We start from the raw sequence: 24,778 nt of genomic DNA on the forward strand, positions 1-24,778 counted from the left end.
ATACTTTGAACATATGGGATTTAGTTATAACTGTTTTAATGTTCTTGCTGGCTATTTCTCACATGTGTTAGTTCTGGGTTGGTTTCAATGGATTGATCATTTTTCTTATTATAGGTTGTATTTTCCTGCCTTTGCATGCCCGGTAATATCTGATCGAGTGTCAGACGTTGTGAATTTCGTCGTGTTGGCTGTCAGATATTTTTGTATTTCTATAAATTTTCTCGAGCTTTGCTCTGGGACACAATTAAGTTACTTGGAAATAGTTTGACCCTTTTGGACTTTGCTTTAGGATTTGTTAGGTGGAAGCAGAGCAGCTTTTAATCTAGAGATAATTATTTGCCACTACTGATGCAAGACCTTTTCGGCTACTCTCCACAATGTGCTGTGAATTACGAGGGTTTCCAGGCTGGCCGGTAGGGAGAGGCAGCATCCCCAACTCTGTATGAGTGCTGTACTCTGTTCCCCTGAGGCCTCTCAGCTCCTTCTTTCCATGGCCTTGGGCAGTTTCCTCATATGCACATCCCATAGGGAGCTCGGATTCTGAGGGGGACCCTCTGTAGATCTTTGGACTTCTCTCTGGGTGTGGTCCTCTCCTCATTGGCACTCTGTCCTGTGAACCCTAGTTGCCTTGGCCTTCCTGGACTCAGCATGTCCTCAACTCAGGGAGCCCATGGGGGCTCTGCCTGGACCCCTCCACACACTGTGGCCTAGAGACTCCGAAGGATGTAAGCTGGGACAGTCAGAGGGCTCACTGTTTTGTTTCCCATCTCTCTGGGATCACAGTTCCTTGCTGTCTAACATTAGGACCCTTGAAAGCTGTGGTTCATATATATTTTTTGGTTTTTGTTTTTTTTCCGGTTGTTTTGGATGAGAGGTAAAACCCACCACCACATACCATCTCAGTGCCAGGGGGTGAATGCTTTTCCCAGGTAAAAAGCAGATTCGAATCAGGTGTGCGTGACTCTACTACGTGCCATCCCTTCTCCATCTAGAAAAGAGTGATGTAGTCACTTCACAGTTGAAGCACTTGCCCGGTGATGATCAAATCTGACTCTTGCAAGAGCCGAATGAGATAAATAGACATGGTTCGCTCACTTGACAGGTAGAGGCCGAGGCCCAGAGAGGGACAGTATGCTGCCCATGGCTATGTTAAGAAGGAATGGCCGAGTCAGGACAAGGATCAGGGCCTCTGTCCTCTGCGCTGGGCTGGTACTTCTGCTGCTTCTCTCCCTCATGGCGAGGCTGCAGACAGGGATCTCAGCTTTCCTGCCCAATCTGTAATGACACATGCGTTTCCCCACTGGGAAGAGGATGAATAATCCAGTTCCCTGCTCAAAACCACGAGGGAAAGCAGCGCAGCCCCAGGCGGGCCCCTGTGCTGCCTAGATGCATGGTGTGTACAGTGCATTCCTGTGGTTTTTGGCTGTTGCTATGGTGTGTGGACAAAATAGGAATGTGTTTCCCTGGAAAATCTCAACAGTGACTCATCCTTATTTCTGTTAGGAATATTGAAGGTATGGATAAGCCTAGGGGAATAGCCATAATAGCAATGTTTGCTCTCTATCAGGAAGTAGGTTGTTACCATTAAGTGGCTTCTTAAGAGCTTGTAAAGTAAAGCAACATCAGTCATATTCAAAGGAAGCTGTCATTAGGAAGGGATGTGGAGGTCTGAAATGAATTCTCTTTAATTGAAGGTCTCATTTCCTCTCAGTGAGCAGGAATTCTGCCCACAAGTAGTGGTCAAAGGCTCTGGCCCCTTTGGAAGCCTGTGAGCTCAGACGCAGGGTGGGGAGGTAAGAAAGAAGCTCAAAGGTCTGCTTTCAACTGCATCTCTCTACCACTAAGCCTTAGTTTACCCATCTGTGAAATGGGCACCAGGAAGCCTATCTTACAAGGTAGTTCAGCCAGCCTGGATAAAGTAGCTGGCACATGGTGCTCCCACAGGTCACTGGTGTGACAGTGGTCCTGAGAGTCTAAGAACTGGGGAGGATGGAGGCAGCTTTGGTAGCTGCACCTGCTGAACTGTGATAGGACGCTCCGACGATGTTACAGACATCTCCTCATGACAGGAGATGCTTGTGGGATATGAGGAGGAGGGGCGGAAGGAGTAAACAGCATCGGAGTCCAGTGAAAACTGGATGAGAGGTGATTGTTGGAACTTGCCTCACCCAATGCTCTACTGAGAGGGCCCAGCCACCCTGGGCTTTGTGCAAGCAGGGGTTACAAGGAGGCAAAACCAAGTGCAAGTTTGCAAGCAGGGTTGGGGGCCTGCCAGCAGAGAGAGAATGGGGAGATGCAGAGACATCACTGGTGGCCTCTGAAAGGAGAGAAAAAAAATGAATGATGAGAGAGAGAGAGACAGACAGACAGACACACACACACACACACACACAAAGACATCATTCATTTGTGGCCTCTGAAAGGAGAGAAGAAGAAAGGAGTGACACAGACAGAGAGGGAGAGGGAGGGAAGAGAAGGGAGAGGGAGAGAGGAGGTGGAAGAGAGGGGAAGGGAGGGAAGGAAAGAGGGAGAGAGAGATGGAGGGTGAGGGGGAGAGAAGAGGACAGGGAGAGGGAGAGAGGGGGAGAGGCAGGGAAGGGGGAGGGAGAAAGGGAAAGAGAGGGAGAGGGAGGAAGAGGGAGAGGGAGAGGGGGAGGGAGAGAGGGGAGAGAGGGAGGGAGAGGAGGAGAAAGAGGGGGAGAGGGAGAGAAGAGGGAGAGGAAGAGAAGGGAGAGAGGAGAGGAAAAGTGGGAGAGAAGGGAGGAAGAAAGGGGGAGAAGGGAGAGAGAGGGGGAGGGGGAGAAGAAAGGGGAGGGGGGAGGAGAGAGGGAAAGAGAGGGAAGGGGAGAAAGAGAAGGAGGGGGAGGGGGAGAAGAGAGGAGAGGGGGGAGGAGAGAGTCACAGAAGTGGAGGAAGGAGAGGAAGCAGCTCCTGGGTTCTGTGCTGTGTCTGCCGTGAGTGTCTGTCTGCAGCCTTCAGCCACCACAGCCCTTTCTTTGAAAGAGCCTCTAAGGCGATCTGCTCTTTGCCAGCCGCAGAGCCCTAACTAAGCAGAAAGAAACAAGAAAGCATACAGACAGAAAACTGCGAGGAAAGGTGCCAAAAACATAGCCATTCCTTCCTCTAAGTGGGGCTTCTATGGGTTCTTGTTTTACTATGTTCCATCCCCCAGCAATTTTCTCCAGGAAGCATGGATTAAGATCTTCTTGGAAAAGCCCAAACAGAAGCACGCCCCCGGGACCCATGGTAGTGGCTGCCATCGGCTGGGCCCCTCTCTCATCCATTCTGGAAGTGCTGTGCCTGTGCTGACCTCGTCTGCATGGCCTTCTCCCCTCTCCCTAGGCCTTCTAGTACTTTCCCTTTCTGGAGCTGGACTTGCTTCCCCTGCACCTGGGTCTTTTCACAGCACCTGCCCGGGGGAGGCCTCCTTCTATGTCTTGGTTGCTCCCTAAGTTCCTTAGAGACTGTCCTGTTCTCTTGGCCAGAATAGAAGCAGAACGCCCCCGGGCAACTGAAGGCGGCATTTCCAAATGGCTGGGGTCCAAGGCTTTGGTGTCAAGCTGACCCCAATTCCAGGCTGAACCACCTCTTAGCTATGCATCCTTGGGCAAGTTTCATAACTTCTCTGTGCTCCAGTCTGCTTTCCTGTAAAATGGTTTCCTGTTACTTCTACCTTATCGGATTTGAGAGTCATGCCTAAGATAATAGATATGACACCTTTAGAAGGGTGCTAGCCTCCATAAATATCAGTTATGATTTCTGGAAAGACTTGCCAACACCCTGATGTCTCTTCCAAGGCTGTGTACCCTCAGAGAGGGAGGAGTCCCTGCGTGTGCTCCTTCTGACTGAGGTTCTCTGTGTGGTTAAGCTGAAGCTCCTGTTCTCCATCTGCTGTCACTGAACACCACAGTGTCTCCTGCCATCCTTCCCCCTTTGTGTCTCAGAAGCAGCGGCCTTGCTGATTGGGCTCATCTGGGGCTTGGCATCAGGAACAGCCTGACCACTCTGGGGATTGCGGGGAGCTATCCTACCCTGGCCCATCTGCTCCTGCTGTTGCCTTCCTTTAGGCCTTTTGGGGGAGGCTTGGTGAGGGGGGGGGGGGCTCAGATCTGTTCAATTCAATGCAATAAACCCTGACTGAGCCCCTATTACAGACTGGTCCCTGGGACAGGCGCTGGGGCCTGCACAGGATAAGTCTCAGTCCCAGAGGAGACCCACGGGGAATTAAAGGACCCATTGTCTTAGAGTGGGTGGGAAGAAGGTGTCAAGCAGGGATGTCCTGGGCCTGAGGACACTGCGGTAGAGAGAGGCAAGTGTGAATTTTAGGAGCTATGGAATGCTTAAGGACAGCCTTCAATCTCATCTAACCTAATCAGCCCAATCCAATCACTGAGCTAATTAAATCTATTCCGCTGGATGGAGGGCAGATGTGTTCTGGGCACATGCTCTTTAATGATCTTTGGGAACTGCGCACTCTTGTCGGACCTGGGTGTAGGGGGTGGGTGTTTTTTCCTTTTAAACTAACTTCAAAAATAGATAAAAATCTTTACAATATTAAGAAAAAAATTTTTTTCTAAAAGGGAAACTTCAGAACTGCAGGCCTTTCCCCGTGGCTTCTGCATGTGCTGGGAACAGAGGCTGTCCACTGGGAAGGTATTACAGGACCAGCCTGGAGGGGAGGCTGTGTCTGGCTGGAAGGAGGAACCCCCGTCCCCCTTTATATGAGCCTGTCTGTTAGAGGCTGGGTCCAAACAATAAAGCATGTTTATGTATAGTTGTATTATGCACATCCTTAAAAAACTGCACAACAAATTCAAGAATACACAAATGCACCGTTGTTACCAATATTCCAGGGCTCCAGAAAGAGTGAAAAATCTTGCACACGCAACTGGGCTGCCTTCCCCTGAGCAGCTCTCAGTATAGTAGGCATCTTGCCAGAATTTCTCTGCATGCTATTTGCATACGTGTGCATTTATAAATACAGAGTTTCGTTTAGCATGTGAGTACTTTTCCTACAAATGTGACCAAACTGCTTGTATTGTTCAGTAACTTGCTTTTCTCACTTACCAATATGTCTTAGAAATTTTCCCCAAGGGACCTCCAGGTCTTTCTTACCCGCTTTAACTGTTGCAGGGAGGTGGGGGAAGGCACATGCGTTTGCCCTCCTCAATGGAATCATCCTCCTGTTGATGAACATTTATAACAGAATTTGTTTCCAATTGGAAACAGAAGCTGTTTCCAATTATTTGCTGTCACACACAGCTCTGCAGAAAAGATCTTTAGCCATGCTTCTTGGGGGTACATTTGTAAGTATTTCTGTAGGACGAAATTGCTAGGTGAAGGGGGATGGGTGCTTTTTTATTCGGATGGATCCCTCCAAGTCCCCACCCACCTCCCCGCCCAAAGGCTCTACCAGTTTACTCTCTCAACAGCTGGCTGGTCTGCCCTCCCTAGGGATGGGTGGCTTCTTTGCTGGTGTCTCCCCTTCTGCCTGTTCCTTTTGCAGTCCCCTGGGTTCTCCTACAGACCTTGGCCAAACGTCATCTTCCTGTCCTTTGCTACCCAACTGTGCCAAAGGCCCCATTCTAAGGACTCCAAGTGCAATCTCAAAACATAGACCAATTAATCAAGGACCGATGACTCTCGTTTTGAAATGATTCTTGTTTTCCACAACAGGATGTGCTGCAGGGTTTGGAGCAATCCATTAACCAATATTGATTCAGTCTGCAAACACCTTCATTCATTCACTGATTTACAACTTGGGTTCTGGGCTAGTTGTTTTGGAGCCCTGACCCTCAAAGGGCATGCTCTCATTGGATGGAGCAAGACATGCAAATACCTTGTGTTGCTAGGTAGATTTATACATATTATATTATATTATATTATATTATATTAATAGCCACCTGGCTGTTAAGCTGTTTTAAATGTTCAAAAAGAGAGGGAGAGATCTCAGCAGGGGAGGGACCAGAGATGCTTTGGGGATAGAAGAGTCTAACAGACCAGCACTAAGATTTATTAGTCTACAGTGAATGATTCCTGGGGCTGTCCAGCCCTTTTGTCACAACATAAACAAACGCAGGGACTTCTCTATCCCCGGGCAACAGTTCTTTTCAAGAGTGAAGGAGGAGGGGAAAAATAGGGTGGAGCTGTCTTTTCCAAGCCTCTCTTCCCCTGCCTCTGTCCAAGGGCTGTGCAGGTCAGCAGGGCTATTTACATTCCTTTCTTCCTTCCTTCATTATGGTTGATATTTCTAAAAGATTTGTGATTATCTAACCTCCCCAGTTGGCAAGAAAAAGATGAAATGGCTTTCAGCCTGTGTATGGAAGTGTCCTCTACAGACTTTTTTTTTTTTTGCCCCTTATTAAAAAAAAAAAAAATCAGAAACCAAGGCGACACTGTTCAGAGCTCAGATAGCAAGCTGCTTGTGAATCAAAAGATAACATGGTATGCTGGGTAGCAGGACCCAACCAAAGAGTATTCTGATTTATTAACTTGTCTCCTGAGTAAGATAAAGTGGGTGAGTCAGTAGACATTGGAGCCTCCTTTCCTCTGCCTGGGTCCAAGGAGGAAGTAAGCCATTGAGAGTAAGTTACTAGCATCTGATGTCAGTGCAGCGAGGGTCGCAGCTAGCTCTGCCCTGATGGATGGGTACCATACAAGGTCTAGACTTTGGACTCCAACGGGGCTGCCATGTCAGTGCCATTTCCAGCTAATCTCTTTTTTCCATGCACTCAGTAGGGGACTTTTTCTTTCTTTAGTTCCTAGTGTTAAAGGCAGTTTAATTTAGTTACATCAAATCTGAAGGCTAACCAGAGCTTAAATGGACTGTAAATTACTGAAGGGGGACCTCAGAGATCATTCTACAATATTCCATCCATCCATCCTTCCATCTAGGAATTATAAGAGCTGATATTTTCCTTTAAGAAGCTTATAGTATATTGGGGGCATGTTACACAGACACATATAACTTTTAATCTATGATGGATTATTTGAGTGTCTGCCTCTCTTGCTAGAAGAAGATTTTTTTTTAATTTTTAAATTTATTTATTTATTTTTGAGAGGGAGAGAGAGTGAGAAGGGGAGTGGCAGAGAGAGGGAGAGAATCCCAAGCAGGGTCCATACTGTCAGTGTAGAGCCTGATGCAGGGCTCGAACTCATGAACCACGAGATCATGACCTGAGCTGAAATCAAGAGTCAGACGCTTAACTGACTGAGACACCCAGATGCTCCACAGAAGAAGATTCTTCTATCTGAGAAGAATTAGGTCAGTCCTTTTCACTGCCTAACACAGTGTGAGACACACAGCACATGTTCAGTAAATGAGCGACTCAGCAGGAAGTGAGCCAGAAGTGGGGCTGGAAGTTTCAAGGCCTGTGAGGGGCAGTGTGTGGATCAGAGGGTGGCTGCCAGAGAGCAGTGGGGTGATCATTGGTAAGGCGATAGCTGGAGCCACGATGTGGAACTTGGACTTTATTATGTCCCTGGAAAGACATTCATAGGTATCAAGCAGGAGAGACGCATGATAAAGTAGGCTCTTTCTCTCTCTTTCATGCATCCATTTCTTCATTCATTCCATTCAATACAATTTATCAAGCATCATCTATATGTAAGACACCATGCAAAATACTGAAATATAAAGAACAGAACGAAGAGAAGCGTATTTTCAAAGAGCTCACAATCTGGTAGGGGAGAAAGATAAGTAAACAGATGATTATAATGTGTAAATTTTATGCTAGAGATTCACACAGAATACTCCAGGATGGCCTTCTGGAGGAGGTAACATTTGAGCTGAATCTTGAAGGACGCATAAGGGTCAGGTAAGGAAAGGGTGGGAAGGGTGTTGCTGGCAGGGAGAGAGCGGGGAGAACATGTGATGCTTGGGAATAGCCACCCACAGTTTGGGGTAGCTGGAGCATTATGTGGGAGGCTAGGGAGCCGAGGGGTGCTGCTGAAAAAGCAGGCAGGGGCCAGAGCAGAAAGGGCCATGGGGAGACTCCTGGGCTTCATCCAGCAATGAGGACGGAAGATGCTCAGATTTGTATTTTACAAAGAGTATGTTGATGCAGAGAATGGATTGCAGAGGGACTGGATGGGCAGCAGGGATACCACTGAGGCAGCTGTTGTTCTTGGCTAGGTAGGGAATCACAAAAGACTGAATTAAAGAAGTGTTTGGGGTGGGAGATAATAATAGCTAGCATCCACTGAGCACTTACTGTATGCCTTCTACATGAAGGCATTCACTCAGTCTTCTAGTTAGCCTCTGAGATAGGAACCGTCATTCCCATTTTCCAGATGAGAAGAAGGAGGCACAAGGTCACTCTCTAGTGAATGCATATTTGTACTCAGACCACTTATAGGGTTGGGGGATCAGCACTGTTGGGGTGCATGTATGGGGTGGGGAAGAGGATGAGTTAGACTGTTGATTTGAGATGCCCATGGGACTCTGCTGGGAGGGGTTCAGCAGTGCCTTGGTTGGGAGTAGCCTCTGAGAGTCATGGTCAAGGGCAAGTGCATTCAAGGAGACTACAGGTTGGGAGAGGACAGAAACAGCGTCTTGGGGAATCCATCATGGAAGGTGTGAACAGAGAAAGAACTGCTCATGGAGAGGACTAAGAAGGAAGCCAGACCAGAGGGACAAGTGTCTCAGGCGGGCATGGTCCACAGCTCACTTGCCACTGAGAAACCAGGTAGGGTAACAACTGAGGAGTGAGGAGTATCCCTATCAACAAAGATGGACTGTGGCCACAAAGATTTCATAGGTCACCTCGATGAAGAACAGTTATGATGGAGCACCAGAGGTGGGCTGGGTAGTATAAGGGAGGTGAAAAAGGATAGACAGGTGTCCAGAATGTTCTGGAGTCTCTTTGTTAGAGAAGGGAGGAGAGGGAGAGGCGCCAAGACAGAGGGGAGGCAGGGTAGAGTGATTTCATCTTCTTACAAGACTTGAGCCTCTTTTTGTGGACTTATCTTGGGATTCCCCCAACAGGGCTTCGATATTGGTTCATCCTAGCCAATCAACAAGGCTTCTCCTCCCTCCTCCACCCCCTGCCATCACCTCCACCTTGATAAAAGCAAGCCCTCATATCATGTAGGAAAAAATGATGAAAACCTATTGGAAAAACCATGTGGGGATCTGGAGGACTTTCTGTTTTAGAGGCTAAGTGGTAACAAGCAGTTAAGTAGCTAGCTAGTAAATGCTTAGTTGGTTCTTATTTTTATCTATTTATGGGAAACAAGGTACCCTGTTAATCATGGAGAGAATGGCCACACAGCAGGCTCTCTCGCCTCCCGGTGCCTCCCTGGTGTTTTCTGGAGCAGAATCGGATGCTGCCATATTCCTGTGGTTCCAGCTTTGGCAGTTTGGAAGTTGCTGAAGGCGTGTATAACAAGTTCTCTCTTCTGCCTTGAAAAGACCAAATGGGCAAGCCTCCATTTCTAATGGGAACCGTTAAGCAGATACTACAGGCCACGGGTCTGCCTGTCAGATTGACAAATGAGTCTTCTCTTTTGAAAGTCACTTAGGAAGTTGTATTTGGAAGCTTGAGAGGAGCTGTCAAGAGCAGACGGGGGCACCCTGCCCAACAGCTGAGACTGTTTACTTGGGGGTAGGGTAGGGGAGACCGTTTCTTATTGTGAGCCATGGTAGGATTCCCTCCAAATATTGGAAGTGTGGCCAACCTACATTAAAGGCAAAGGCTTAAGCTTCTGCAGGAGCCAGCTGGGCCCACACATCCTGCCAATGACCTAATTGGGCCCAGCAGGACCCAAACATTTGTATATACTTTTATTTACAGCCCCAAACAGGCTAGCAGGCAGCTGCTTGATGTACGGTAGGGTGTGCTGATGGGCGTTCTCGTGGTACTTTGGATACACCCCAAGTGAGGAACCAACACAGAGTCTAGGTTTTGGGATTGGAACCCTTCTCGTTCCCAGGGGCTAACGAGTGGTAGTGGAAGGGGTTCTTGGTGAGAACAGGATACCTCTGGCCAGTGATTTTCAACCCTGGCTCCCCAAGGCATTTCTGAAACCTTGACATATAAATCCAGGACCAAGTTTTCTAGGAAATTTTCTGAACAGTGGGGCTGATGGCCACCCGACTGCCCAGGATCTCCAGATTCATTCTCAGACCTACCAAGAGGTACAGGCAAAATGGCTGAATAAATATTTGAATATTTAGAAAACAAAAGTTACCACCAGGCCTTTTGAGGCAGGGACGGGATATGATAAAAATCTTCTGATATCAAATCATGACTGAGAGTTCCATCAGGATTAGCAATCACCTTAAATTAGGGCAAAGAGTCTGACTGGTGATGTCAACATTGAAGACAGTTAGTCTCGGGCTCTTACCACACGGAAGTCCTAGCTTTGAATTTGCACATCTATTCACTCACTCATGTGATTCTCCCCAAATTCCAGAGCTCTGTCCCGTCCCTCTCATCTGTTGCATCCATTCCCATGTACACAGATGGTCTCTACCTGACCCATTTCATGAGCTCTCCATTTGATTAGGGTCTGTGAGTATATTGCCAGAATGATACAGATATCATCTATCACAGTCTGGCTTAGCCTCAGGGAGAAGAACCCTCAGGGCACATTTGCATGGGAGTTTTGGTAGGGGTGGGAGGGGTGAGTCAGGGAGAGCATTAGAGTACAGCACTTGAGTGCTATTTGAGCAGAGGGTACAGATTTGGGCACGAGAGTGCACTCATTCTTTGAACAATGCACATTTATTGAGCTCATTCATAAGCAAGGCACTGATCGTATAGAATCTTGGGAAGCTCCCCGTCTGCGGTGGGACAAGGCCTGATGGAGGCTGAAGAAGTCAGTTCTTAAAAGGCAAGGTGTAAGGAGCAGTGATGCACCAGGGGAAGTCAAGTCCCACAGAGAGTTCTGTGTCTCATAGGAGTGTGACAAAATTGCCAAGAAACCCACCTCATTCTGTCAGTGCTCCAAGGCTGGGAGTGGGTCTTGCTCATCTTCATTTACCTAGCACACAAGAGGTGCTCAGTGAATATTTGTTGAAGGAATAAATGAATGTACAGAGTGTTGAATGGAGCAACTAGCTGCTTCTTGGGGGTCGGAGGATGGGACAGAGAAAGTCTTCTTAAAGACGGTGATCTTTGAGCTGTATCTGGAAGTGTGAATAGGCCTTTGCCAGGTAGATAAGACAAGGACGAGGTGCTGGGCAGAGGGAACAATGGGTTCAAATGCACGACGCAGGCATGGAAGACCGCTGAGTGTTTGGCTGGTGTATGGTACATGTTGGTCAACCATCAGAAGCCATTCTTAAGGGTTGAGTTCTTGCAAGTTGTGGGAAGTGCAGGAATTTGAGAGTTTTGGGTAGGGTAACAATGTGATCACCCCGTGTGTGGGTTGACAAAGGGGCACGACCAAAGAGCATGCCCAGAACCCCTCTTCTGAAGTTTTAGGAATGCTATTTACCCCGCTCCTACTTCTCACTAGCAGGAACCCAGGTTCTGCCCCCCGGACCTGGGGAGCAGGTCTAGACTCCAGGCCTCTGGGCTTCCAGTCTGGTTTTCTCTCCACAGATAGATCTGGGCTCAAAGCTGAGCCCTGCTCTTCCCCTACGATGCAACCTTAAGCAAGTTACTGAACTGCGCAGCTCTGTCATCTGGAGCATGGAGATGACATTATCCCCTTTTTGGGGTTGCTGAGGGGGGTTCAACGAAATAATGCAGGTCAAGCGTCTCTGGGTGCTCAATGCCTGGCAGGAAGCGTGTGCTCAGTTAGAGGTGAGTGGTATTACTCTACCCTTCCAGGGTTCTAGTTCCGCTCTAGTGTATCATCCCACTGTGTGGGTGTCTGGTGGTGATGTCCTGGGATCATGCAGGGGCTCCTACAGTAGCTGAGCTGATCAGAGGAGCCTTTCTCAGGTTGTCTTCCAGGTTGTCCAGGAAGGCAGGGGGGCATATCTTGGCTTAATTGGGTTTAGGGCAAATACTGATTTTAAAAGAGTAATCTTCGGTCCGGGTTACAGCGCAATTGTGTGCTCTTTTGGAATTAAAAAAAAAGAAAAAATATCAAAGGAAGATTGCACGTAATTTGGTATGGGTGGGCTGATTTTTACCACGCAAGAGGACGTTCCCATTCACAAAGGGATTCATGGTACTTTACATCACCAGTGCCTCTTAGTGCGCTCACTCAGGAGTCCATTTCCCTCACGTGATTCACACCAACTTTCCAGGAAAGGGCCTCCTGTTCCCCCACAGTCTTGTCACCCCTGCCTTCTTGCAAGATTCCCTTGAGTTTTGAGCTGAAGTGGCAGAATCCTGGAACGGGGACAACGTAGCCACTACAGGCTGTAAGAGGAACCATGACTTTATCCGCCACCAAGAAAGAAAAAGCGCCGCCAATTTTAACTATCAGATGCAGCTGATTGAGAAACAAATCCCGATTTCAGAAATGTTAAAATGTGAAAAAAAAAATACAGGAGACTCTTGAACAATACAGGTAAGCATGGGTCCACTTACATGAGGATTTTTTTTTTTTTATAAATACAGCACAGTACCATAAAAGTATTTTCTCTTCCCTAGATTTTCTTAACATTTTCTTTGCTCTAGCCTACTTTATTGTAAGAATACAGGATGTAATACATACCACATACAAAATATGTCTTAACTGACTCTGTTATCTGTAAGGCTTCTGGTCAACCGTAGGCTATTACTAGTTAAGTTTCTGGAGAGTCAAAATTTAATACGCAGATTTTCAGTGGCCCCCGGGGTTGGTGCTCCTAACCCCCATGTTGTTCAAAAGTCAATGGTACCTCTTTTTTTTTTTTTTTTTTTTTTTTTTTTTTTGAGACAGAGAGAGACAGAGCATGAGCAGGGGAGGGGCAGAGAGAGAGGGAGACACAGAATCCGAAGCAGGCTCCAGGCTCTGAGCTGTCAGCACATGGGGCTCGAACTCATGGATGGTGAGATCATGACCTGAGCTGAAGTCAGACGCTCAACAGACTGAGCCACCCAGGCGCCCCCAAAAATCAATGGTACTTCTTAGAATCACTGAAATGCAGTGTTTGAGGACCTGGTCAGCTGGATACTAATGGCAGAATGAGAACATACCAAAGGCACCAATCCCCAAGTTATACATGGCTGAATATAATTTATTATTTTTTGTTTGTGAAAGAAACCACTAGTTCATAGGCTCTGTGGGGACAGACACTGGGTCTGTTTTGTTCACTTCTGTATCTCCACCACCTCGTTTATGGTTGGGGTTCAACAAATATTTGCTGTATGAATAAAAAAACAACAACAAAGAGCCACATTATAAAACATGTGGAAAACCCAGAGAAGAGCATAAATCATTCATAAATTCCCCCACTGTGGGTATTTTGGCTTATTTCCTTCGAATCTTATTTCCTATGAATATGCTCTTTTATATACATGTAAACATAATTTATTTTTAGATTTAGCTCTGGGATGTGTTTTTGTATTTCTCTATTAATATGAATGAAACGAGGAAATAAGATGATGCAGAAATGCTTTGAAGATTTGTAAAATGTTTAACCAAATATCTTATTATTAGTTATAATAATCATAACCATACTGCTATGAATGAGGCTGATTTTCTGAGAACACACTTCAAAGCAAACAACAGATTTGTTCTCTGAAGCTGGGAATGTGTGGTCCCTGCGTCCTGTCCTGTTCACCATGGGGAGTGCCTGTGTTTCTTTTTGGGAAGAGAGAGAGGCTCGTGGTTTCTTAGAAGTCCTGAGCCCCAGCTTCCCACCCAGCCCAGAAATATCTTTAGTGTCACTAATGGAGGGTAAATCCTTGCCTGGGAAAACTCAAGCCTGCCAAAAAATTCTACTATTTGCTCCAGCCAGTACCTGAAGATCGGGCCTGTCTCCTTGTCTTTGTGGGCAGATAGGAGCCTAACTCTGGCAAGGGCCACTTAGCAACCCAGGTGGGTTTCGCATGGACTAATGCCCCCTTCCTGCTTGCTGTCATTTTTCACTTCGCTGACTCTGCTCCAGGCCCCTCTGGTCCCCTCCCTTCCCCCTCCCTTTTCTTTAAAATGCCCAGTCATCTCTGTACAAACACACGTTGAGTCCCGTTCATGCTGAACCCTTGTCCCTATTGCAATGGGGGGACAAACTTATTTTTGATTAAAATCTGTCCTTGTCACTTTAACTAGTGTTCGGGCTTGGCTTATCGCTGGCAGTACTCGAAAGCCCATGAGGCTAACAGCTTGGTTTCTGGGCTCACCAGGGCTGTCTGTCCGTCGGCATGCCTTGACTTATTAGTCCATGTTCTCACCCTTCCCAACTCAAATCCTCAGCCCTGAATTTGGCCCCTGGCTGTGTGCTTCCTGTCCTCCTTCTTTGCCCTTAAGGATGAGATTTTCTGGTTGTGCCACTTGGTCCCACCTGGCACCCCTCTGCATGCTCATTTCTGCTCTCCCCACCTGCCTCAGCCTCTGGGGCCTGTGGAGGCCAGCCAGGCTCCCAGCCGCCTCTGCCCTTGCCTCAAAGCCAACATCCCCAACACCGTGTGCTGCAGTGGAGGCTGATCTTGGCCTTCAACAAGTACCCAGGCATTAAGTACAGGGAACAGTTTAGGGGCCCCACACCATCAATGCCTTCCCAGAGATTCAAAAGCATAACTCGCTTAGAGATTTCAAACCAGTTTCTAGGAGCGCCTGGGTGGCTCAGTCGGTTAAGCGTCCGACTTCCGCTCAGGTATAATCTCACGGTTTGTGAGTTCAAGCCTGCGTCGGCTCTCTGCTGTGAACACAGAGCCCGCTTTGGATCCCCTGCCCCTCCCCTGATCTCTTTCTCTCAAAAATAAATAAATGTTAAAAAAAATGAAACCAGTTTCTAATACAGAAGGTCATTTTATAAAGTGGCTAAAGGGCTGTGGTCAGTACTAGATGACAGATGACATTTAAGCTCAATTTTAGAAACAGCTGAGCACATAAGTTGCATGTGTATTTCTTCGCTGACTATTCACTGTTCTGGTTCTCCCTTCCTCACCCTCTAAACCCAATGCTCCCACCACTCATTGACCTCTCTCTTTGCCTCAGCCTCCCAGGGTGGGTTGTCTCAGATGATCTGGTTTAGGACTCACAGTCTCTCCAGTGTTTATTCCAGGTAAACCAGGAAATAAGAGAAGGAAAGTGTCCCTGTGTCTGTCTGCAGTCCTACTTTGAGACCTCCTCCCTATTGAGGATTTGTGAAGTTCTCCCTTCTGAGATGTGAAACCCACGTCAGACATGAGGCTGCTCTAGTCTTCACGCCCCTGACACGCAGAGTTGATGTAACAGTCCTAGCCGGCTGGAGGGTCACCTCCCTGGTGTGAAGCCAGAGAGAGGGGACAGGAACGGCGCAAGAGACTCCCCTCCACTTACACTCTTATGAGAGTGACGCCCCCATCCCTTTTCCTTTTGTAGATCACTGTGAGTCGTATCAACACTGGCTAGCAGGTTCCCTTGGCATCCACCGATCCCCTGCCCTCTCAAGAGATTTTTTTTTGCCCCCAGAAAGTTCTAGAAAAAACCCCCAACCAATTCAGTGAAAAAGAAAGTAACTCAGGTTTCTCTCACACCCAATTTTAGGAACTGACAATTGGGTTACAGAGGTTAGCTGACACCCTTCTCTAATTTCTGGGTCAGCCCCTCTCCTGGACCCAGCCATGCTCGGGCCTCCTGAAGGCTCAGAGTCTTCCAGGAGTGGGAGTCCCACTTCCCCTCCTCATGGCTCTGCAGGCGGCTGGTGTGGGCCCGGGACCACTGATCCAGGGAGCCCAGGAACTTACCCTCTGCTCCTGGGTGGCCACGAAAGTCTGGAACCCTGGAGCCACCCCAAAGCCCAGCTCTTGGATGAAAGGCGGCTCAGACTGACTGTGGATCTGAACTTTCACTCCTGCTTCAAACGTCGTTTCCTCTGAAAGAACAAAGACAGACAGAGCCATGGGTCAGTGACAGCAGGTGCTCACGGAGTCTTGGGATTGAGAAGCTCAAAGGGACGTTAGAAAGGCCACATGGCAGACAGCATAATGGCCTGAAAAGACATCCATATCATCATCCCTGAAAAGTGGGAAGACATCACCTTGCATGGCAGAAGGGACCCTGCAGATGCGATTAAGTTAGGGACCTGGAGATGGGAAGGTTATCCTGGATTATCCGAGTGGCCCAATGTCCTCATGAGAGTCTTCGTGAGACGGAGGCAGGAGGGTCAAAGTCAGAGAGAGAATGGAAGAAAGTGTGCTGCTGGCTTTGGTCGTGGAGGCAGGAGCCACAAACCGATGGATGCAGGCAGCTGCTAGGAACTGGATAAAGCAGGGGGATAGATTTTCCCCTGGGGCCCCCACAAGGAATGTAACCCTGCCAGCCCCAGATTTTAACCCAGTGAGATAGGTTTTGGACTTCTGGCCTCCATAACTGTGACATGGCAAATCTGTGCTGTTTGGGGTCACTGTTTGTGGAATCTGTGACAGTAGCGGTCAGAAGCGAATTCAGGCCAGTTAGGCCAACTCTTCGCTTGGGTCTCCAAAAGTAGAAAATGGGATTATGAAGTGAGTCATTCACCTTTATTTTATTCGCTAGCTTCTCTACTTGGCCATGAGCTGAAGGTGAGGGGATCAGAGGAGGAAAACATGATGACACAGTGGTAGAAATAAAAATACAGGACTTGCTTGTATGCCAAGGTGCCCACCCCTTGGAGCTTCTGGAGATGGGCAACTGGTAGAGAAGCTTTGGCCTGTCTTTAATTTGGCAAGAGAAATGGCCCCTGGCAGTGGGAGGTGGCAAGGGTGGTGGAAGGCGATGGGATAGCAGAGCCTGGCTCATCTTATAATGTTCAAAATTGGTGGAGGACCCTTTACTGGGTCTCCTCTGTCTTGCTCTTTCCAGACAGCCTGCAGAATGAGCTTTCCAAAATGCAAACCTGCACAGGTCTCTCCCGTGCTGATAAGGAGCCCAGCCTCCGTAACCTGCTCCTGTTCCAGCCTTGCTCTGGGCAACCTCCTGCTTCATGGCACCATGTGTCCAACCCTCCAGGGCTGCCCAGATTGGTTGTTACTGGTCTCTGCTCTGCATGGAGGCACATGCCTTTCCTTTTGCCTGGAAAGCCTTTCAAACTTGTCTACCCGGCCAATCTCCCTACACGTCACTGAAGATTCAGGCCCCCAACCCCACCCAAAGCAAACCCTTCTCTTGCTCTGTTGTATTCTTTCCATATGCCCGAAGAAGCTTCTGCCACACCAGAAGAATCCTTTATCTGACAGTCTTTCCACCAGGCTGGAGCATCCTGAGGCCAAGTTCTGGGCTATCTCCCTGGACCTCAAAGGCCCTGCACAGGGCTAGGCACATAGCAGGTACTCAGGGAAGGGCTGCTGAGTGAATAAGAGATTTGCGATTCAAACCTCACTCAGTTATTAACGGGCAAGGCCAATCTAGAGTCCAAATCAAGGAGTGTTCTAATTGAAGGGAATGGAGGGACACCTGGGTGGCTCAGTCAGTTGAGCACCTGACTCTTGATCTGGGCTCAGGTCATGATCTCGTGGTTCATGAGTTCAAGCCCCGTGTTGGGCCCTACGCTGACCGTGCAAAGCCTGCTTGGGATTCTCTCTCTCTTTCTCTCTGCCCCTCCCCCATCAAACTAAAGAAATAATCTTAAAGAAATAAAGAAATGGAATGGGGAGAGGATGGGTAAATGAAGGGATGAGGGAAGATGACGTGAGGGAGAAATGGAGGTCGAGGTTGGGGAGGGAGGCAGGGGTTTGTTAGCACTGGGGCTACAGTCTGGGGATGAATACCAGAGGAAGGAAGGGCTGGGGCCAGCCATGGGAATGGGCAAGACTCACGGACAGTCTGGGGGCCAGTGATGGAGGCGGGGGGGGGGGTGCAGGAGCTGGGTGAGAATTCCAAGGTAGGGGTACGTGGGAAGAAGGGCTTAGTAGGCACACAGGGGTTAGTGGGAAGGACAGGCAGGAGTTTCAGAGTCCAGACTTGGAACCCAGTGGCTGACATGGGATTTAGGCAGAAGGGACGCTCGGCCAGGAATCCTTTCATCATGATTTCATGGAACTGGAGAGGATCCTAGGCAATCCACAATCACACCCCCTTCCCTCCAGCAGTCGAGTGTTCTGCTATCTCTTTACTCAGACTGTCCATGCAGACTGCTGCCCGAATGTCCCGGGATGCCTGTGTCCCTTGTTCCTCCCAGTACCCGTGGCCTAGCAGATGGACAGGTCCACAGGTACATCAGGGAGGGGGAATGCAGGACAGGGAGGAGGGGGGTGTACAAGAGAGGGAGGATGGTGGAAGGGGAGGAGGGGTGAGCCTGCCCAAGCAAGGGGTTGAAGAGAGGTCAGGAGCCCAAAGAACAGGCTCAGATGGGGAAGGAGCCCAGTGGCAGGATGCTGGGATCACGGGGATGCCTGTGCTTGGATGAATTGAAAGTCTGTTCAGTGGCTGTGGGGGGCAGAAGGGGAGACATGCCAAAACTTGTTTTCTGGAGCTCTCGGAAGCTGCGTGCCTGCTGTATAACTGAGCTTAGAAAACCTTAGAGCCAGTAAGACAGGCTCAAAGGAGGGGTCCCCTGGCTTACAGGGAGAAAATGAAAAGTGAAGCCTTTCTGTCAGAAATGCTTCAAGTAATGGGCGAAGCAGACAGGCCAGGCATGCCTGCCTTGTGAGAGCCGCCTTAAGGCCAATCAGGCTGGGCTGGGATTCGGAAGGGGAGTTTATTCCAGAAGCAGCAGGGGCTGAGGCAGAGTAAATTCCTAAATAACCTCCTATTGTTACAAATATCCAGCAACAGGATGGGCACAGAAGAGAGTGATGGATAAGATTTCCACTCTCTTTAGAGAACTTCCTGCCCAGGTGGAATGTTCTAGAATCCGTGCTATCCAACCGCTAGTCACATCAGGTGTGACAAGTGCAACTGAGGAACTGAACTTTAATTAATTAACTAATTAATTACCCCCCCGGCTTTACTGAGGTATAATTGACAAATTGTCAGATCAAGTATACAATACGATGATGTGATACATGTCCACATTTTGAAAGGGTTTCCCCCATCAAATTAATTAATACACCTATCACCTCACATATTTACCTTTTCGGCTTCCTTTATTTATTTTTAATTGAATTAAAAACATTTTTTTTAACGTTTATTTATTTTTGAGAGAGAGATAGAGACAGAGCACGAGTGGGGGAGGGACAGAAAGAGAGAGGGAGACACAGAATCCAAAGCAGGCTCCAGGCTCTGAGGTGTCAGCACAGAGCCCCACGCAGGGCTCGAATTCACAGACTATGAGATCATGACCTGAGCCGAAGTTGGACGCTTAACCGACTGAGCCACCCAGGCGCCCCTATTTTTAATTGAATTTAAATTTAATTAATTAACTTAAATTTTAATCGCCACAGGCGGCCGTGACCACCTCAGTGGGCAGTGCGGCTGTAGAATGTGAGCTGCGAGCAGACCCCAGATGTCTCGGAGCGTCAGGGACGACAAGGATGCCACCCCTCTGCTTTCCTAAACAGGTGCTCCTGGGGGTCTCTGGTCTGGAGGCCTTGGGTGACTTGGGTGGGGCTCTGGGCGGCAGCTGGATTCTTGGCCAGCCCACGACTGGAGTCCCAGACCCTCTCTGGCCCTGCTTTTCCCCAAAGCACTACTTATTCCCAGATTGTTTCTCTTCCTTCATGGACCTGCCCTCAGCTCTCTGTGGGTCATTCTCCAGTCTGATTAGGGAACAGTCCCCTTCTAGTCTCTGCCCTATGCCCGCCCACAGTCTTTTATGTTTCCTGCCTGGACATGGATGCTATTAGTGCAACTATGAAGACCTAATTTAAGAGCTGAAGTTATCAAACATAGACGGTTAGAGCCAAAGGCCCAGATCATGTGCCTCAGAGGTTCTCAAAATGGAACACACATCAAAATCACGTAGGGAGTTCTGGGTGATGATTTTGGGGACCCACTCCTAGAAATTCTGATCCGGTCACTCCGGGGTGGAGCCCAGGTATCTGCATTTCCAGAGATTTGGCGATAGGTTATCTGAGGCCAAACACATTTGGGCAAGCAGTGATATAGTTGAGAGAGGGGAAGTGATTTGCCCAAGGTCACACAGCAAGTCAAGAGCAGAGCAAGGGCTAGAAGTCAGGTCTCCTGATTTCCAATTAAACACTCTTTCTACCTCACTAGGGGTGTGGTTTATTTCCACGAGCCGATGCCCTGGTTCCTAGCTCTGGGTTTCTTTCCTTTTAAAAAACTTTTTCTTAAAATTTTATTTATTTATTTTGGAAAAGAGAGAGAGAGGGTGGAGAGGAGCAGAGACGTGGAGTGAGAGAATCCCAAGCAGGCTCTGCCCTGTCAGCGCAGAGCCCTGTGCATGGTTCGGTCTCATGAACCATGAGATCATGACCTGAGCTGAAATCCAAGAATCGGACCCTTAACTGACTGAGCCACCCAGGCATCCCCATAGTTCTGGGTTTCTGATTGGGGGTTGGAGAAAGGGAGTAGCTTTTTCACGCCACATCCCCTAAAACCCCCAGCGCAGTGCCTGGGACCGGGTGGAGTTCAGTAATCGTGAACGAAGCAAATGAGTGGGAAAGAGTCCTCTGCCGGGTCCACCTTTTCCTGCCCTTTGGCAGCCGGGAGTCTGCCCAGGGTCTGGTTGGACACAGGGACGTACCAGCACCACATGCTACCTGTCCGTGTCACAGGACTTAGACGTCTCTCCCACTGAGATGGAGGTGGGTTGTGCATAAAACAACAGCGGCTGCAGCAGCAACCGTAACAGTAACGGTATCTGGACCACCCACACAACTTTTGGGTCCGGGTGCAAAATGAAAGTGTGGGGCCCCTGATTGAAAAAGGATTAAGAATTTCAAGGCAGCCAATCGCAGAGCGTTACACAGAGTGTGGCTCTTCTGAGCATGGGGGTCTGTGGGACTGCACACATTGCACATGTAAGGAGCCAGCCCTGACGGTAAAGCAGACTGACGAGGACAGAATCATTCACAGCCTCATATTCCCCTCATCACCAAATGATTCAACACTGAGCTGCTTCAAAGAGTGCAGGCCCCTGGTTCAGTGAAGGATTTGTTTACACATCATGAACACCAGGATTCAAAGCCCCCGAGAGATAGAAAGAGCTCGAGAGAGAGCACAGAAAAAGGGGAAGCTGCTACGAACACAGTGCTAGGAGCACTTGTTAATTGCGACCAAACAGGAAAGATAATGTTGAATCAGGAGGGAGGCAGTAAAGTGCATTCACCCTGCAGAAGCCGGAATACCGTAGCACTTTTTAGGAGCACGGCCATGGCCGGCCCAAGGTGAAGTCTACCTGTAGAGCATTTTCTGTGCGTGCAGAAAGGCTTTGGAACCTCTGCGGGAGGAGACCGGGAAGCAATGGGCAGAATGCATAATGGGGCTGGGAAAGTACATCGCAATAAAAGAGGCTTAAATCTTTAATCTTTGCAAATTACAGGAAGCATGCCGAGGAAATAAACACGAGGGAAGTAGGAAGGGAAGATTTTCTGAAAAGCCAGAGGAATTTTCTAGGCTAAGGCAGGGATGTGCTGCTACAAAGCAATCTGTGTTGGCGGAAACAGTGGCAAGGATAGCTAGCTGGAGGGGAGAGGGTAGGAGGGAGGAAGCCACGTGGGGGGGTTGTAGTGGAGGATAGTTTCTGTGTGTCCCCTGGACTGTCCTCTGCACTCTGCTCTTTGCCCTGGGAGCTGAACTTGTATAGACTGACCTGATGGGCTCCCTTGGCCCCCGTTTTCCAGTTGGGTTCGCCAGTGGTGTGTCAGCAGGGAACCGGAGGAGAGAGGAGTCAGTCTGGGACATTCAGTCTCTTTAACTCTATGTGTCGGATCACTGCGAGTTAGTGTATGACACTTTAACAAGCCGCAGCTCTGGGTTGGGGGGGCTAAGGGAAGCCCTCTGAGTTCTGGTGCCAGCTCTTTTTCTGCTTTCCTTAGGCATGGTGGCGGCTGTCCTGCTACCGGGCCCAGGACAACGCACCCCCCGTATTGCCTTCCCTAAGCCTTGCCCACACCTTGGTAAATAGTCCTTCATTCATCTTTCCTTGTATTGCCCGGTCTGTGGGTGCTGTCGATTCCCTTCTTGGGTTCTCACTGGTGGAGCTCCCAGAGGGCGTCTATTACCTAAGCTCTGAAGGACAACAGGAGGCACCCATGCAGCACCAGGGACTGATGACAATCGTTGTGTTTGAGCACTCCCTAGAGAGGAGACCTCACTTCCCATGGGACGGTCCATGGTTCTCCAAGTTCATCCTTACATTGAGTTGAAAACTGCCTGTTTACAGATCTCCCCCCTGCTCCCAGCTCTAACCCTTCTTCCACCTGCCACCCCCCTCAAGGATCTGAAGATAAATAGTGTGACCTCCACCATGCTAACCTTCCCCAGTAGCACTGACCCCAGTGTGCCTTCATTTCTGGAGGCTTTGCTAGCAGAGGTGTTCTCAGAGGGGTGCATGGCCTAGAAGGGCTTCTGTGTGCAGGAGCTCAGGATCCTCTCCCCACCTTCCACAGGACAGCCAGTAGCCTTCACTGTATATGGACTTCCTGAGGGCACTGGGTGGGGCCAAAGTGAGTAGAGCTTGCAGGCACCCAGAGTAGAGAACTCTTTTCCCCAGAGAGTGAGCTAGGCATTCTAAGACAGGTGGATACATGGTTCTTCTATTTGGTGAGTCAGAGCCAGAGAGAGCCTAGGACAGTTGGTTAAATGCTTGGGCCTCTGGGGTCAGACGGGGTAAGGTCAAGTCCCGTTCTGTGACCTTTGACAAGTTATTCAATCTCTTGGAGCATCGTTTTCCTGCAAAATTTGCAGAATGAGTTGGGACATAATAATGGATCCGTCTTCATAGGACTATTGACATTGCACAGGAAGCCCTTAGCACAGAGTCTGGTGATTAAGAAAGGCTCGCTAATTGGGGTGCCTGGGTGGCTCGGTTGGTTGGGCGTCCGACTTTCAGGCTCTGTGCTGACAGCTCAGGGCCTGGAGCCTGTTTCAGATTCTGTGTCTCCTCTCTGTGCCCCTCCCCTGCTCACACTCTGTGTGTGTCTCTCTCTCAAAAATAAATAAACATTAAAAAAAAATTAAAAACAAAAAAGAAAAGCTTACTAGTTTGTAGTGCTATCATCATTTTTCAGTGTTTCTGGCTTTCTACAAAATCCACCTAGATCAGCTGCTCTTTCCTATTCCTCCTTCCTCATGTGACTCCCTGCATCTAGACTGGCCCTTCTTCTTTCCTTCCATCTGGTTGACTTCACCAGCTTCACTGTCACTGCCTCCTGGGAGCCTTCCTCCTTTGGATGCCTTACCTTTTTCATGTAACTCTCTGTCTCCACTGAGATTGGGAGACCCTTGGGGACAGGGTCAGTGTCCTATTTATTGTATCTGCATAATATTCGGCACACAGTAGGTGTCATACATGTTTTCAGAAGTGAGCAAAACTGCACAGCTGATCTCTGAGACTCACGGAGTCCCACCTTCTCATTTTTACAGCTGAGACAGAGATGCCGACAGGATGACGCATTTGTCTGGGTCTCACGGTGAGCTTTTGGCCAAGCTGAGTCCACACAAGGCTGAGCCAGCTCGAGACCCTCTTCTCCAGTCTCAAGGTGGCGGGTGGTGAGTAAGAGACAGGTGGGCAGCTGTGTAGGGACTTAAGCTGAACAGGGGCAGCAAAGACCGCCTGTGACTCCCCCATGAAGGGACCCAGCTTGTGTTACCATCTTGTGTGGCTGCTATCTGCCTGCTTCTGCTGCCCGTGACGTCACGGCGGCTTAGCCATGGGGGACGAGACTCATCTTTTGGGCCTCACTATTCTGCGTGATTGGGAAGAGAGGCCTGGAGTGTCCAGGTCCAGGTTGTCCAGGCAGGGGAGGGACCAGGCCCATCAATCCACTGGGTCACCCCAACCTCCCAGGGGCTTCTCTGGCTGCTACTGTTGACTGGATGCTGGGGCTTGGCCCTGCAGTTCTCTGGGACTGGGGTGCGTGTGTGCGTGTGTGTGTGTGTGTGTGTGTGTGTGGTGGGGCAGACAACAGACAAGGACACATGCAGCATTGGGTCAGCAATGACAAGTGCTGGGGGGAGAAGCAGGGGAGAGGACAGTGAGACAGGACGGGCAGGGCAGGAATGACTCTTCCAGATGGGAGGCAGGGCAGGGCCTTTCAGGGTGATGGTGTTTGCACAGGGAACCCGACTGAAGTGAGCAGCTGGGTCATGGGATGACCCAGGGCAAGCGTTCTGGGCAGAGGGAACAGCAGGTGCAGAAGCCCTGAGACAAGTGTGACCTCTGCCTGTTCTAAGAGCAACAGGGATGTGGTCAGAGGCCAGATGGTCACTTTATTACTCCTTACGGTCACCCCAAGAGGCAGGCTTATTACAGATGAGAAAACAAATATTTTACAGATGAGGAAAAAGGCTCAGAGCAGCCAGCTTGCCATAGTCACACCATGCAAATCCAGCATCAAACCCTGGCGGTCAGTATCCAAGGCTCTGCTCTTTGCCCTCCAACACCCGACCTCGCTCAGACGTTGTGCCTTTCTGGTGTCAATGGTCCCATTCCCCATTGAGTAGTTCCCCTTTGAGAGCCTGCGGGCCAGGACTCTGAGCCACTCAGCTTTGAATCTCCTATAGGACGTGGCAAACAACAACATGGGCACACGTATGGTAAGCTTTGGGGTCTTCACAGACTTGCCTAATCAGATCCTTCCAGCCGTCCTGAGACAGGCATCAATATCCCCATATATTTGTATATATATGTATATATATATAT

At 49.0% G+C, this 24,778-nt stretch overlaps 1 protein-coding gene across 1 annotated transcript in view; it reads right to left on the reverse strand.

The window, feature by feature from the left end:
• Positions 1–24,778, reverse strand: part of ASIC2 (acid sensing ion channel subunit 2) — a 266,321-nt gene that overhangs the window by 47,937 nt on the left and 193,606 nt on the right. Inside the window, exon 3 of the mRNA XM_030296641.1 lies at positions 15,777–15,904. Coding sequence (XP_030152501.1) covers positions 15,777–15,904 — 128 coding nt within the window. The remainder of the gene's footprint in view (positions 1–15,776; positions 15,905–24,778) is intronic.

Source organism: Lynx canadensis, chromosome E1 (genome assembly GCF_007474595.2).
Source record: "Lynx canadensis isolate LIC74 chromosome E1, mLynCan4.pri.v2, whole genome shotgun sequence".
Classification (NCBI taxonomy): domain Eukaryota; kingdom Metazoa; phylum Chordata; class Mammalia; order Carnivora; family Felidae; genus Lynx; species Lynx canadensis.